Here is a 15,468-nt window from a genome sequence, read left to right as displayed (position 1 = left end):
CTTTCAAGTACACCTTGAATCCAGATCTTTTGAGCTGGGAAAACCCACCTTTAACCCAGGCCATGCCTTCTGGGGAAGTCTACATCAGAACATGGAAAAGGCCCAGCAGTGACACCACACGCCTTTAATCCCAGCAACTGGAAGGTGGGGAGGCAGGAGGATCTCTGAGTTTGAGGCTAGCCTGGTCTACAGAGTGAGTTCCAGAACAACCAGAGGCTACACCTGTCTCAGAACACTAAGACGAGAGGAGAGAGAGAGAGAGAGAGAGAGAGAGAGAGAGAGAGAGAGAGAGAGAGAGAGTCATTCTATAAGTTCTGTTACTCTAGAGATTCCTAATGCAGAGGGCCTCAGATTAGAAAGTGATAAAAGCAGATAGTTCTGTTGACTTGATCTTCCTTGACCATGGATTCACTGCTACTCACTCATGATCTTACAAAGTTACCTTAAAAAGAAATTTTGTTAATCCCTGTTCCCTGTGCATGACCCAATTCTTTTTTTTTTTTTTTTTTTTTTTTTTTTTTGGTTTTTCGAGACAGGGTTTCTCTGTGGCTTTGGAGCCTGTCCTGGAACTAGCTCTGTAGACCAGGCTGGTCTCGAACTCACAGAGATCCGCCTGCCTCTGCCTCCCGAGTGCTGGGATTAAAGGCGTGCGCCACCACCGCCCAGCGCATGACCCAATTCATAAGACTCATTTGGACAAATCTACAGCAGTCAGAACAGTGGTTCTCAACACGTGGGTCGCAGCCAACCTTGGCAGTCAAATAACCCTTTCACAGGGGTTGCATACCAGATGTTCTGTACATTAGATGTTTACATTACGATTCATAACAGTAGCAAAAATGACAGTTATGAGGTAGCAATGAAAATCATTTTGTGGCTAGGGGTATTAGCCACCTCCCCTCCAAAAAAAAAAAACAAAGATAAAAGAAAACATGGAGAAAGGAAGTTTTCTTTGCTTGCTATTTCTTGCCTGTCTAGCAAGTCCGTCCCTTCACTGGCATTGGAAGACTGAGAGCCACCGAGTTAGGAGGACAGGGGCTCTGGCTGAGCCAGTTGTTACTGCACTCAACAGCAAGTCCCCGTTCAGTGTACCATAGACTTTCGCTACAAAGGAACAAGTGCCTTTTGTGTAACTGTCATATGATGTTCAAGGTCACTGACAAGCAAGCTCTGGAGATGTCATCTGGCACCTTACACCCAAGCATATTTGTCTCAAAATTCCTACAAAGACCCCTTTCCTGAGTGACCTTGGCTCAATTAAATACTGTAGTGCCTATCTGTAGCTAAGAGAGATAAGCCCAGCCGGGCGGTGGTGGCGCACGCCTTTAATCCTAGCACTCGGGAGGCAGAGGCAGGCGGATCTCTGTGAGTTCGAGACCAGCCTGGTCTACAAGAGCAAGTTCCAGGACAGGCTCCAAAACCACAGAGAAACCCTGTCTCGAAAAACCAAAAAAAAAAAAAAAAAAAAAAAAAAAAGAGAGAGATAAGCCCACTATTATTTTCTCCTAAAAATTAAGTGACAGTTAAATCTCTTTTCTCTCAACCTCTCTAAAAGCCATCTGGAAGGGGCCAAGCACTGTGATTCTAGCCACTCCACCAGCTGCCAAGGGGCCTTCTCACATGCTGTATTGATCACTTTTGAGGATAGCCTTGGACCAATTGCTGTGTGGGATTTTTCTGGAAATCATTGGCTTACTCTGGGCAATCCTATAATGGCCCCTAGCACTCACTTCTACACTCCGTAAGCCCCTATGCTTCTAGAGACGGTTCTGGAGATGAAACCCAAGAGGCACTTCCCACCGGAATCTTACCATGCCCGTCTGGGTGGGTCTCAGGAGCCCACTTCATTAGAATCCCTTCTCTCTTGGATTGCTAGCCCCCTCTCAGCAGGAAGCAGCTAGAAAGGTCCTCTTTCCCCGGACAGCATTCAGTACTCATCTCTAAGAGCGGGACCTGAAGCAGAGTCAGAGGGATATAGATAACATAAGGACCTAGGGACATAAGGAAAGTGAAAATGGAAAGTGAAGCTCCCTGAATGGCAGCTTCTTGTTTGTGAAAGGCACTGTGAAGAGACACATCAGGAAAGCATGGGGGCAGGCATCAAGACAGGACTAATGACAGAAGAGGAAGGATCTAGGAACATGAGAAGTACCCAAGCCAGAGTGGAGTCCGAGCCTTAGGGCCCCAAAGGGAAAAAAGCTGGTACTTTCTCTTTCTCTTCAGCTTGTTCTTTTCTTTCCTGCATGTTCAATTCTTTTATTATTATTATTGATTAAATTTATTTGTTTATTTTACATTCTGACCGCATTTTTACACCCCCCCCCATCTCCCCTCTATCCCTCATCTCAATCTACTCCTCCTGTTTCTGTTCAGGAAGGGACAGGCCTCCCATGGGTGTCAACAAAGCATGGCACATCAAGTTGAGGGAGGACTAAACCTTTGTCCATCCTTTAGTGGATCTCCAGCAACTCTGTTACAGGAGGGCTGGAAGAGGCATTGTCCTCCTTTTAGAGGGTGACTCCATTTGAATCCCTCTTATATATGCATGTGTACATACTGTAGGAAGCTTCTATGGCAGCAGGTCTCTGCATGGCTTTTTGAAATGTCTTTAATATTATTAATCCCTCCCTATAACCCTCTTCTACACTGCCCTCCCATTAACCCCCCCGTTCTATTATTCCCTCTTGCCCTTTCATATTACCTGCATTCTATCCCCCTTTTCTTGAAATAAATGCATGCATTTCTTTTAAAACCTTAGTATTTGGGCTTTGTTGAGATGGTCTTAATTGTTTAGCTTGGACTGTCCTGAGATTCTTGGCAATCTTTGAGCTTGAGCCTGCCCTATGCCAAAATTACAGGCTGTAGCACGAATATTAAAAAACCCAGAGACAGACATTGGGGTTCAACCTGAAGATCAGAAAAGCAAAGCAGTCAGTCACTGGCTCTTACCTCTACCTCAGTCCGAAATGGCCATCCTGCCTCCAGGAATCCTCAGAATGAGACTGTGTCTGAGAGCTGTCTCCTCCCGTTTTATATTCCTCTCTAGGGCTGGGATTAAAGGCTGTTTCTACGTCAAACTAGTGTGGTTACTGGGATTAGAGATCATTGCTTGGTCTGTAAGGTTGACTAGAGTGGCTGTTTTACTTTCTGATCTTCAGGCAAGCTTTATTTGTTTATTTATTTATATATTTTAAAAGATTTATTTATTTATTATGTATTCAGTGTTCTGCCTGCATGTATCCTTGCAGGCCAGAAGAGGGCACCAAATCTCATTACAGATGGCTATGGTTGCTGGGAATTGAACTCAGAACCTTTGGGAGAGCAGGCAAAGCTCTTAACCACTGAGCCACCTCTCCAGCCCGCAAGCTTTATTTATTAAAATACAAATGAAATGCCACCACAACAGGCATGAGCTACTATGCCAAATTTAAATTTTATTTTTTATCGTTACATTTTATTTTGTGTGCCTGTGTGTGGGTATGTACGTCATAATGAGTATGTGGAAATCAGAGGACAATTTGTGGGGGCTGGTTTTCACCTTCTACCACACAGGTCTTGGGGACTGCACTCATTTCCTCAGCCTTTACCCACTGAGCTATCTCGCTAACGCCTAGTTTTTAAAATTCTTCTCTCATATATTACATCCCGACTAGTTTCCCCTCCCTCTTTCCTCCCAGTCCCTCCCCTGACCTCCCCTCTCCCCCAGATCCACTTCTCTTCCATTTCCCTTCAGAAAAGGGCAGGTCTCCCAGGGATAGCAACCAAAGATGGCGTATCAAGTTGCAATAAGACTAGACATCCCCACCCCGTTATATTAAGGTTGGATGAGGTAACCTAGTAGGAGAAAAAGGGTCTCCAAAACAGGTGAAAGAGTCAGAGACTCTCCACAAGAGAACGACAGAATCAACTAACCAGGCTCATAGGGGCTCAGAGACTGAACCAACATTTATTTTTTTTAAAGCAGGATTGTGTTAGGTGTGGTGGTGCATACCTGTAATCCCAGAATTTAGGAGGCCAAAGTATGAGAGCCATAAGTTTGAGGCCAGTCAGAGATACATAGCAAGAACCTCACACAAAAGTTTGAAAACAAACAAATGAATAAGTAACTAAAGCAGTTTTGGGTTCACAGCAAATTGAGGTAAGCTTTACAAAGTACAGAGTGTCCATGCACTTCCTGTTCCCACAGAGGCACCATCTCTCCCACTCTCTCAATCTCACAGTGGTACATATTCTTAAAATCCAGTTATCTACACTCGCATATAAACCAAGTCCGTAGTTTGCATTAAGAGTTTGCTCTTGCCGGGCGGTGGTGGCGCACGCCTTTAATCCCAGCACTCGGGAGGCAGAGGCAGGCGGATCTCTGTGAGTTCGAGACCAGCCTGGTCTACAAGAGCTAGTTCCAGGACAGGAACCAAAGCCACAGAGAAACCCTGTCTCGAAAAACCAAAAAAAAAAAAAAAAAAAAAAAAAAAAAAGAGTTTGCTCTTGCCAGGCAGTGGTGGTGCACACCTCTAATCCCAGCAATGGGGAGGCAGAGGCAGGAGGGTCTCTAGAGTTCCAGGACAACCAGGGCTACACAGAGAAACTCTGTCTCACTCTCCACCCCCAAAAGAATTTTCTCTTGGTGTAGTCTATTCAATGGGTTTTGACAAACTTACATTAATATTTTCATCATTATAGCATCATACAGAATAATTCCATTGTCCTAAAAGTCCTGTGTTCTACCAACCCATCTCTCTCTCCTTTCTACCAAATCCTTGGCCAATCCTTTCATTTTCTCATCTTTTTATTGTCCTCATAGTTTTTTTTTCCAGAACACCATTTGGAATTTTGTATGTAAAAATAAAAAAAGAATTTAGTATGTAGTCTCTTAAGACTGATATCACTTAGCAATATGCATTTAAAGTTGCTCCATGTCTCTTTATGACTAGATAGCTTGTTTCTTTTTTTTTTTTTAATCAAAAAACTAATACTTTCTTGGCTGGATATGCCATAATTTCTTTATCCACTTACCTAGTGAAGAATTCTTTCATGGCTTCAAAGTGTGTTTACTTTTGTGTCGTTGCTCCTGCATAGTACCTGGGGTGATTTAGCACTTGCTACATATCCCAGGTTGGCCTCAAAATTGTAATTCTTTCTTCATCTCATCTCCTGAGTGCTAGGATTAAAGGTATATGCCATCAGGCCTGAGTTTGAACAATCGCGAATATGGCTTCTATAAATATCTGTGTGCAGATTTTCCTGTGGATCTAAGTTTTAACTCACAAGTTAACTATCAAGAAATGAAACTGCTGGATAGTCACAGTAAGAGGATGTTTCTTTTGGGGGCACTTTTCCAAAGTGATGGTGCTGTTTTACTGTTCCTACCAGCGGCAGAGGACCTAAGTTCTGGTTGTGCCACATCTTCAGCGTTTGGCGGAAGCACTCTGGATTTCAGTTATTTCAGTAGGTATATAGTGGTATGTCATTGTTCTCTTAATTTACATTTCACTGATGGTATATGTGGTTACGCAGAGCATCTTTAAAAATGTTTAAATTTGTTGTCTAGAGGTCGCTAATAATAATAATACGATTACATTCTGACAGCAATCAGATGCAAAGACTGTAGAACTCAGGGAAGTTCTACACAGGCAGAGTAGCCATTTGAAAGGGAAGCTGTGGAACTTCATAATGGATTTTATACTTTCACTATCAAATATGTTTTATGCAGTTATCCATCACAAAATTCATGACGAGTTAGAACTAGAAAACAGTTAACTTTCGATCCTCTTACATAACTCATGTCTATTACCTGCATCCAGTCTTTCCTGTCTCCTAATATGGGGAATTTTTGCTTTCTTCTCTACATGTTTTTCATATACTTTAAAAAAGGATTTTATTTTTTATTTTACTTTTATTACCTGTTTGTTTGAAACACGATCTCATTATTTAGCCTTGCATAGCCTGGGGACTTGCTGTGCAGACTAGGCTGGCCTCAAACTCAGACAACTGCCTGTCTCTGCTTCCCTGATATTGGGATTAAAGGTGTGCACCACCACACCCAGTAACTTATTTTTTTTATAATTATATTATGTATGTGTGTCTCATGGGGGTTTGTGAATGCATGTGCAGGCATGTGGGGGTCAGGAGAGGCCCTCAGCTCCCCTGGAGCTGGAGTTGCAGGTAGTTCCCAGCAGCTGTGTGTGGGAACCAAACTGAGGTTTTCTGGGATGGCTCAGAGAAGAAAGTTGCTTACCATTAAACCTGAGGACCTGAATTCAAATCCAGGGACTCACATGGTTGAAGGACAGAACCAACTCCTGCAGGTTTTCCTCTGACCTTCATCCACGTGCGAGCGTGCGTGCACACACAACACAACTGTAATGATAGAATATTTTAATTATTTTAAAAAACGTGGGGCTGGAGAGATGGCTCAGCAGTTAATACCAGGAGCTTTGAATGAAAGTTTACTTATCAAATCTGTGTATCCATAAATAACATTTTGTTTCTTTGTTTCTTTTGTTTCTTTTGTTTGTTTGTTTGTTTTGAGACAGGGTTTCTCTGTGTAACAGTCCTGGCTGTCCTGGAGCTCACTCTGCAGATGAGGCTGGCCTCGAACTCACAGAGATCTACCTCTTTACTGCTAGGATTAAAGTCGTACACTACCCGTGTTTTTGAGGAGAGACAAGTCTCTGGTTAATCATCAAGTTCAGCTCCCTGGGCTGAAGAGATGGCTCAGAGGTTAAGAGCCCTGACTGCTCTTTCAGAGGTCCTGAGTTCAATTCCCAGCAACCACATGGCGGCTCACAACCATCTGTAATGAGATCTGGTGCCCTCTTCTGGCCTGCAAGTATACATGCAAGCAGAACACTGTATATGTAATAAATCTTAAAAAATAAATAAATCTTAAAAAAAAACAAAAACAAAACAACAACAAAAAAGTTCAGCTCCCTAAAACTGTATGATAGCTACTTCTAGGAAAATTCAGAGTGTAAGGTGAGTCTGGGGAAATAAGTTCATGGCTGAGCCGAGCTGGTCACCAGCAGGACTGGTGTGTGGGGCAGAAGTTGGTTTTTGGGTAACTGTGGTTGGTAAGGAACAGGCTGCTCCGATTTTGTTTGTAGCTTTCCTACTATCAGCTTTCTTCCTTAGGAGATTGCTGCGAGGGACTGCAGTGGACAAAGGCCCGTCTACACCCGGTCCTGCTGCAGCACTGGAGGGGGTGGGCCAGCACTGCGGCTGCACGTGCTCAACATTAACTGTGTACCTGGGAAGTCCAGCTTCGGGCTGACGCAGGTTGGTCTGTCTCTTCCTGTTGAAGGTTAGAGAATGCTAGCATGTGTGGGCTTCTCAGTTTGCTCCTTAGAAGCACACAGCAAATAATAAAATAATGGGGCTGGTAAGATGGCTCACCAGGTAAAAGCTCTTGTCGCACAAGCCTGAGTTCAACGCCCAGAAGCCACAGGAAAGAACTAAGTCCTGAAAACAAAAGTTGTTCTCTGGCTAAGTAATAAGGAGGACTCAAGGGGGTGTATATGGATCTCCCTGGGAAGGGAGATAGAACAGATTTGCAGGTAGACTGGGGGCAGGTGGGGATGGGAATAGGAGGGACCAGGCATAAGGGGCGGGGGGGGGATGAAGGGAGAGAGTTCTGGGAGAGACAATTGGAACTAGGACACATTGAGGGGGCAATGTGGAAACTTAGTGCAGTAGAAATTCTCTAGATACTATGAGGGTGACCCTAGTGAAGACTTCTAGTAATGGAGGCAAAGGAGCCTGAACCAGCCATCTTCTGTAACCAGGGAACAGGGAAGGCTTTCAGTGGTGGGACTAGGGCATCAACCCAGCCACAAAACCTTTGATGTACAATTTGTCCTGTCTACAAGATGTGCTGGGGTAATGGTGGCCTACCAATAACTGGTCCAACTTGAGGCCCATGCCATGAGAGGGAGCCCATGCCTGGCATTGTCTTGATGGCCAGAAACCAGAGGTTGGTTAGCCCAGACACCTAGGGTAAAACCAAACATGACTGTTCCCTCCCTAAAGTCAATGAAATGATTCCTGATGATATTCTGTTATACTCATAGATTGGTTCCTAGCCCAGCAGTCATCAGGGAGGAGCCTTTGTCCAGCAACTGATGGAAACACATGCAGAGACCTACAGCCAAACATTAGGTAGAGCTCAGGGAATCCCACGGAAGAGGGGGAGGAAAGGACTGTAGGAACCAGAGGGGTCAAAGACACCACAGGAACACGCGCCACAGAATCAACTAAACAGGGCTCTTAAGGGCTGAGAAACTGAAGCAACAATCATGGAGCCTATATGGGTCTGAGCAAGGTCCTCTGCACGCATATTACGGTCATTAGCTTGGTGTTCTTGTGGGACTCCTAACAATGGGAGTGGAGGTGTCTCCGACTCTTTTGCCTGTTCTTGGGACCCCTTTCCTCCTACTTGGTTGCCTTGTCAGTCTTGATATGAGGGTTTGTGCCTCAAGTGGATATGAACCTGAATATCTGAGGACAAGACAGAAAGGCCAACTCCATTCTCTGAAGAATTTCTATTCCTTCGCTAGTGTCAGGAGTCAAGAAAGATTCCCTTCCACACATGGAGCTGGGAGAGACTGCAATCTCCAGGATTGTTACAGCCCCAGGGTGGGTCTACAGGATGTCTGTCACATAAGCTCCAAGGTCTTAGACATTAGAGGCTGATACAGACAAACTCATGGCTAGTCACGTCAGGCAAACTTATCATTAACTTCTGTTTTTGTTTTTTTTTTTTGTTTTTGTTTTTTTTTGGTTTTTCCAGACAGGGTTTCTCTATGGCTTTGGAGCCTGTCCTGGAACTAGCTCTTGTAGACCAGGCTGGTCTCGAACTCACAGAGATCCGCCTGCCTCTGCCTCCCGAGTGCTGGGATTAAAGGCGTGCGCCACCATCGCCCGGCTATCATTAACTTCTTTTTTTTTTAATATTTATTTATTTATTATGTATACAATATTCAGTCTGTGTGTATGTCTGCAGGCCAGAAGAGGGCACCAGACCCCATTACAGATGGTTGTGAGCCACCATGTGGTTGCTGGGAATTGAACTCAGGACTATCATTAACTTCTTAATAACCATATATTACCATGTCAGAGGAGACAACTCTCGTATCTGAATTTCAGTATGTTTCAATGCGTACTAGCATGCTGTCATAGAAAGAACCAGTGAAGGGTAAGTGTAGTGGGGTGGCTGGCATACTGGACTGTTTTCTAGCTCTGTATCATTGCACACAATGTGTCCTTTGCCTGAATTACACCCTTCTTCCCCTTACCAACCAACTGGAATGCTCCTATTCCTCATTTAAGGTTCAGTCCATATGCCACCTCTTCCAAGAAACTTCCGTGGTCTCCCGAGTTGGGCTGAGTATTCTGTATCAATTCTTCTTCTACTGTGTTAATCACTGTTACCATATTGTTTACCTGAAATTAGGGTCATATCTTATCCATCTCAGCGTTGTCAGTGCAGAGCAGGAGGCCTAACATATAGTAGGTGGTCAGACATTTTATACAACTACTCATCTAATTGGATGGTTAAACCCAGTGCTGATGGCTGCTGAACTGATATTGGCCTGGAGAGGGTGGTCTCTAAAGGCAAGCCACATGGCTGTGTATTCACTTTGATAAAGCTGGTGGTGTCAGAAGTGTGTGCATGACTGTGTGGGGATAAAGGTTGGTGGCTGTTAGACAACAGGATTAGTATCCAAAGAGTCATGCACATACAGAAACACTGGAGCCAGCCTTGTACCCAAGGGGGTCAGGAGAAAAGTCATGACTACAACTTCAGAGCCTGCTGCTACCTTGACATAGGGAAGGGGAGTCCTTTCAATCTACAAACTGCCTTCTGTAGTGTTTACTATGTACCAGACACTGTACACTATCCTCTTCCTCTCAAGTACCACTGATAGAGTCTAATGGGAGTTATCTGCTTGATCTGAGAACCAAGAAACAGTTCCTCCCAAGGCAAGAGAAGGGAAGATGCTATCGAGCTTGGAGAGCCGGGCTTTGTTTGCACAAAGTAACAGGGGATGACAATGTAAGTTTGAGGTTGGTTAACAACGAACCAGCCCTGATGGTAGAAGATAGCACAGACTCAGTCACAAAGAAGACAGGGCTTTGTATGATCCTGGCATTTGTGAACTTGCTACTCCAGATAACCTAGGAGTTGTCCTCAATGTGTCTTTTTACCCACCGCTCTGTGAATAATGGCATTTATGGTCCCTAGCGTACCAATAAAGAAAGGCCTTTATGCTGACCCCACTTCTCTGAGTATTTCTGTTTATATGTTTCATATTAAATAATAAACCCAGCCATTCATTCATTTTATTCCACAAATATTTTATTTAATGTTCACTGAATATTATTATACACTGTTCTTGACACTGGGGATACAGCAGTAAACCACACCAGAAATCTCTGCTTTGAGGAGCTTACAGTCTATTTGGTAGACACAAACACTAACTACAACAAATAAATATAAAATATATCAAGTAGTCATCAGTGCTTTGTAGAGGATATAACATAAAATAGGATAAGACACAACGTGGAGAGTGATAGGACCATTTGATATATGGTGGTTAGGAAATACTTCGTGAAGGGAAGTAACATTTGAACATAATGGAAATACTTGATCAAGTCATCACATTATTTGGAAGGAAGGGTGTTCCAGGTAGTGACAACGGCAAATACAAAGGTCCTGCTTGGAAGGCCCCTAGCATGCTTGAGGAATAGGAGAAAGGCCAGTATAGCTAGAGCAATGAGATCGGGGAGGGGATGGAACTAGACTGTGAGGAAGGTCTGGGCCATGGAGATGAGATGACTCTGGCTTTTGTACTGAGGGAACTGGGTGCCATGGGAGGAGTCTAAGCAGAACAGAGGCATGACCTGATTTGGATTTCACAAACACTTTCTAAGAAGTATTTTTAATTCTTGTAGAATTACCAAGAATTAGTAACGGGTGCTACAACACTAAGAAAAGAAAACAAATTACTAAAACACTGGCTTTTAGGAAAGCAAGAAGGTGTGCAATAAGATGATGTAATCAGTGCACTGTGCACTTCAGATGGGAGCAGTATTTATAATGTCATACTCATGCAAAAAAGCAGTCTGACAACAAAAAATTATACTTAAAGACAGATGTAATCACAAAGATGAACAAGGAACAAGAGACTTAACTGGGGATAGCTAGACAGATGAGAAAGTAAGCGAACCTTTTACAAAGGAAAAGACAAATTTGAAATAGAAAAACTCAATGGAAAAAAGGAGAAGGCAGATTAAAAATAACTGAAAAGAGAATAAACTAAAACATATACCCAATGAAATTTCCCCAAATGAAGTACAAGGAGCTAGAAAATATCAAAGGGTTATTATGAAGAACAGAATTAAGAGGCACACAATATGAGTAAATGGATTCTGAGAAAATAAAAACCCAGAAAGAATCTAACAGTTGAGAATTTTCCAGATATTATAAAAAACACATGCTTCTACTAAGCCATTAAACACGTTTTCAAAGCAGAATAAATGAAAAAGAAACAAGTCTAAACATGTTACAATGAAACCACAGCACTCCCTGCACACCCCGCTCAGAAAACAAATGAAACCTAACCACAGTTAGACTCATGGCTCTTTTGAAAGGCAACAAGGCACACATCTCACAGCCAACGAGAAGAGATATGTGTATTTTAAAGGTGAGCAAGCTCTTCTAATGATAAAGATAAAGCTTTTCACACAACAAAGACTGGCGAGTTTAATACCAAGAAATCTAAACTAAAAGGATAAACACTGTGTTCACAATGAGAGAAAATGATGCCATTAATGGGGTCTTAGATGCAAGAACGTATGCATGTAAATCAGAGCAAATAACACTGAAAATAATACTGATAATATATAATTATGAGATTACAAAGAAAACAAGGAATATATTTACATAGTTGCAAACAAAATCAAATGGTCAGGAGAGGAATGACTAAAACTGCTAATTTCTAAGCTTCTCACACTCTTCAAGATACACTGAAAATATTGTTTAAGCTTTGCAAGTTAAACACACATGCTAGAATTTCAAGGAAACCAAAGAATAAAAAAACACATCCTAGAAGGAACTAAAAAAGTAGAAGGAACTAAAAAAGCAGGTGAGAAAAGAGAAAACCGAACATACAAAAAGTAGTGGAAAACCAAAATAACAAAGTGATACTAGAGACATGTCCAAACATCCTGCAGCAAATGTAAACCAAACTTGCCAACTTTTAAAGGCAGAGGTCATTAGTTAAGCTTTTTTCGAGACAGGGTCTCACTGTATAGCCCTGGCTGGCCTGAAACTCACTATGTAGACCAGGCTAACCTCAAATGCACAGAGATCCACCTGTCTCAGCCTCCCAAGTGCTGGGATTAAAGGTGTGCGCCACCACACCCAGCCTTAGATTAGATTTTTAAAAAATGTTCAGCCATATGCTGTTTCCAAGAAATATAAATTAAAACACAAAGGTGTAAAAAACTCTTAAAAGTAAAAAGATAGAAAATTATGCCACACAAACCCTAACAAGAAGAAAAGCTTGTGCTGTTATATCAATACAAGATAATCTAGCAGAATTCCTCTATTATCAGGAATAGAGAGGATATTACACATTTACCAGAAATATAACAATTCTTAATTTATGTTAAAAAAGGAAACTATAAGAAGAAAACAGGTAATTCCAGTGTTAGAGTTTCAAAATTACTGGTAGTTCATAACAAAAACGATCAGCTTACAGAAATACAACTTGAATAAGATCATTGCTCATAGACACATGTAGATCTGTATATTCAATTAGAGGAGACACATTCTTATAGAGCACATAGGAAACAATAATTATCAATCATGTACTAAGCAATAGAACAAGTCTCAGTAAATTTCAGTTATCACATAAACCACATCATCTGAACATAATTAAGATAGATTTCTATAGTAAAACAAACTTAAGAATCCCCCAAACATCTGGGAACTTAAACATACTTCTGTATAATTCATGAGTCAAATAAGCAATGATAATAGATACGCTGAAGCTCCTGGAACTGAACAGCAATGAAATTACTACAATATACCATTATGTAAGAAAGTAGCATTAGCAGGAAATCTGTAACTTTTAAATATATAAATTAGAAAACACGAAAGGCTGAAAGCTAGGCTCAGTGCCTCATGCCTGTAATCCCTGCAGTGGGGAGGCTAGGGAAGAGATTATCACGAATTTGAGGTTAGCTTAGGCTATAGAGTGAGATCCTGTCTCAAAGAAAAACAAACATCAAAAACAAGCAAACAGAAAAAGAAAATAATACTGAAAATGAATGAGCTCAATATACAATTTAAGAAGTCAGAAAAACAACAATAGAATAAATCCAAAAAATGTGGAAGGAAGGAGGTCAAAGAAGATAAGTGCAGAGATTAAAGAAATAGAGAACAAAGACACAATAGAGAGGAGCAACAAAGCCAAAAGTTGGTTCTTTGTAAAGACTAATAAAATAGACAAACCTCTGCTGAGATTGATCAGGAAAAAAAGGGAGAAGGCACAAATGACCAGTATTAGCAATGAAAAAGGCGACATAGTTACAGATTATACGTAGCAGAGAATTTCAAAATGGAACTTTAGGCCAGAGAATTTAGAAACACAGACAAACTGGACCAATTTCTAAGAAACTATATCCAAAACTACATCCACAAGAGACAAAAATAAATTATCAGCAGTACTATAAGGTGTAGAACTCTAGGCAGTGCAGAGCCTATGAAGAGCGCCTCTTTCTAGCCTTCTCTAGAGGGATCTCTAGAGTGGCCCTTAGTGACGTGGGGCCTGACGAATTCTCTGCAGTGGCTGCGGGTGCTGGGCACAGATTCAGCACTCAGCGACTGTTCTGTGGTAAAGGCGCTAAGCAAGGCCAGTGAGGCACACTGCCATCTGGACAGCCTCTTCAGTAGCCAGCTTCTGTGGTCTTCTGCTCACTGAGGATAAAGTGAGCGCAGTCGGAGGAGTCCGTGTTCCAGTTTCCAAGAAACACCAATCACTGCCCAAGTCGTAACTGGTTGGGATGGGGTTGGGTGCTGGGAAGCCAAGCAGGGGCTTCTGGAGGGTGTAGCTCCAGGCAGAAACCCTGAAACTCTGTCTTCCTGAATATCAGATACTCCCGATGAGCCCTTTGAATGATGTCCAAGCTAGATGCAGGGTGATGGATCTAACAATGGTGGATGTTCTGCAAATAAGAGCTTCATCATTATTTTGAAATAGTTAATGGAAAAGAAATAAAATGGAGTTGAAATCTACTCACATTATCATGGAAATTTCAACAATATATTTGTCAGTGAAACAAAAGAAAAATCTGCATTATTTTAGCTGTTAAACATCTTTGAACAATTTAAGAACCAGTTTTAGGTATTTTATCACCTACTCATATTACACGTTTCTGTTGTTGGTGAGTGACTGTTAAGACCCGATAGACACATCATTACAAAGTCTTGCTTAGGATCTGTGCATACCCATCTCAAATACATTGTCACATGAAAGCATGCCGGGAAAGCACATTTCAAATTTCTCATTTAAAACACTGAAAAGGGGAGCTGCAGAGATGGCTTAGCTGTTAAGAAATATTTGCTGCTCTTGCAGAGGACCTGGGTTCCATTCCTAGTACCTGCATGACAGCTAAAACCATGACTCCAGTTCCAGAGGATCCAACAAACACCCTCTCCTGGCCTCTCCAGGCACTAAGCATGCACATGGTGTAGAGACATATGTGCATAAATTTTTAGTTCATTTTTTTATGTTCACTAGTGTTTTGTATGTATATGCACCATGTGCATGCTTACTGCCTGGAGGGGCCACAAAGGGTCCCCTGAAACTAGAGTTAAAGGTGGTTGTGAGTCACCATGTGGCTTCTGGGAATTGAACCTGAACCCTCTGGAAGAGCAACAGTGCTCTTAACCACTCACCCATCGCTCCAATCCCCATGTATAAATCTTTTTAAAAAATGCAGAATTGTTCTAGCATGAGAAAAGTCTATAAATTTAATTGTGCTACATTTTCAAACTATTGGAGACAAAATATATTCATTCTAAGAAACAGAAAAGGCATTTGGTAAAAAAAAAAAAAAAGTCCAAGTCCAATACCCTTTCATGGTTTAAAACAATAAAAAAACTTCTTAGTATATAGAGAAATAGGAGGAAATTTGCTTAACCTGATGAAACCTCTAGAAATCAGATGAGAAATACTGTTCTGAATAAAAATAACTTAATGTTGTTTCCTCGAAAATACACAATTGAGGAGTGGCCCCTATAACCTTTCTATTCAAAATGATACCAGATGTCCTGGACATCTCGTTAAAAGAAGAAAAATATATTAAAGGCACAAAAATTTAAAAGGAAAAAAGCCTTTCATTATTTATAGTTGACAAGGTTGTCAATAGAGAAACACAAGAGAAGACATCTTAAAGGGAGCT

General features: G+C 41.7%; 1 protein-coding gene across 2 annotated transcripts in view; it reads right to left on the bottom strand.

The window, feature by feature from the left end:
* Nucleotides 1–10,332: 10,332 nt before the first annotated feature.
* The window catches only part of Kantr (KANTR integral membrane protein), a 42,020-nt gene continuing 36,884 nt past the window's right edge, over nt 10,333–15,468 (bottom strand). For both annotated transcript variants that reach the window (XM_057760808.1, XM_057760809.1), the window contains one exon: nt 10,333–14,229. In XM_057760808.1, the coding sequence (XP_057616791.1) occupies nt 13,359–13,589 (231 nt within the window). In that variant the 5' untranslated portion in view covers nt 13,590–14,229 and the 3' untranslated portion in view covers nt 10,333–13,358. The remainder of the gene's footprint in view (nt 14,230–15,468) is intronic.

Source organism: Chionomys nivalis, chromosome X, assembly GCF_950005125.1.
Source record: "Chionomys nivalis chromosome X, mChiNiv1.1, whole genome shotgun sequence".
NCBI lineage: Eukaryota > Metazoa > Chordata > Mammalia > Rodentia > Cricetidae > Chionomys > Chionomys nivalis.
Note: the sequence above shows the minus strand (reverse complement) of the source record. Positions and strands in the feature narration are given on the sequence as shown.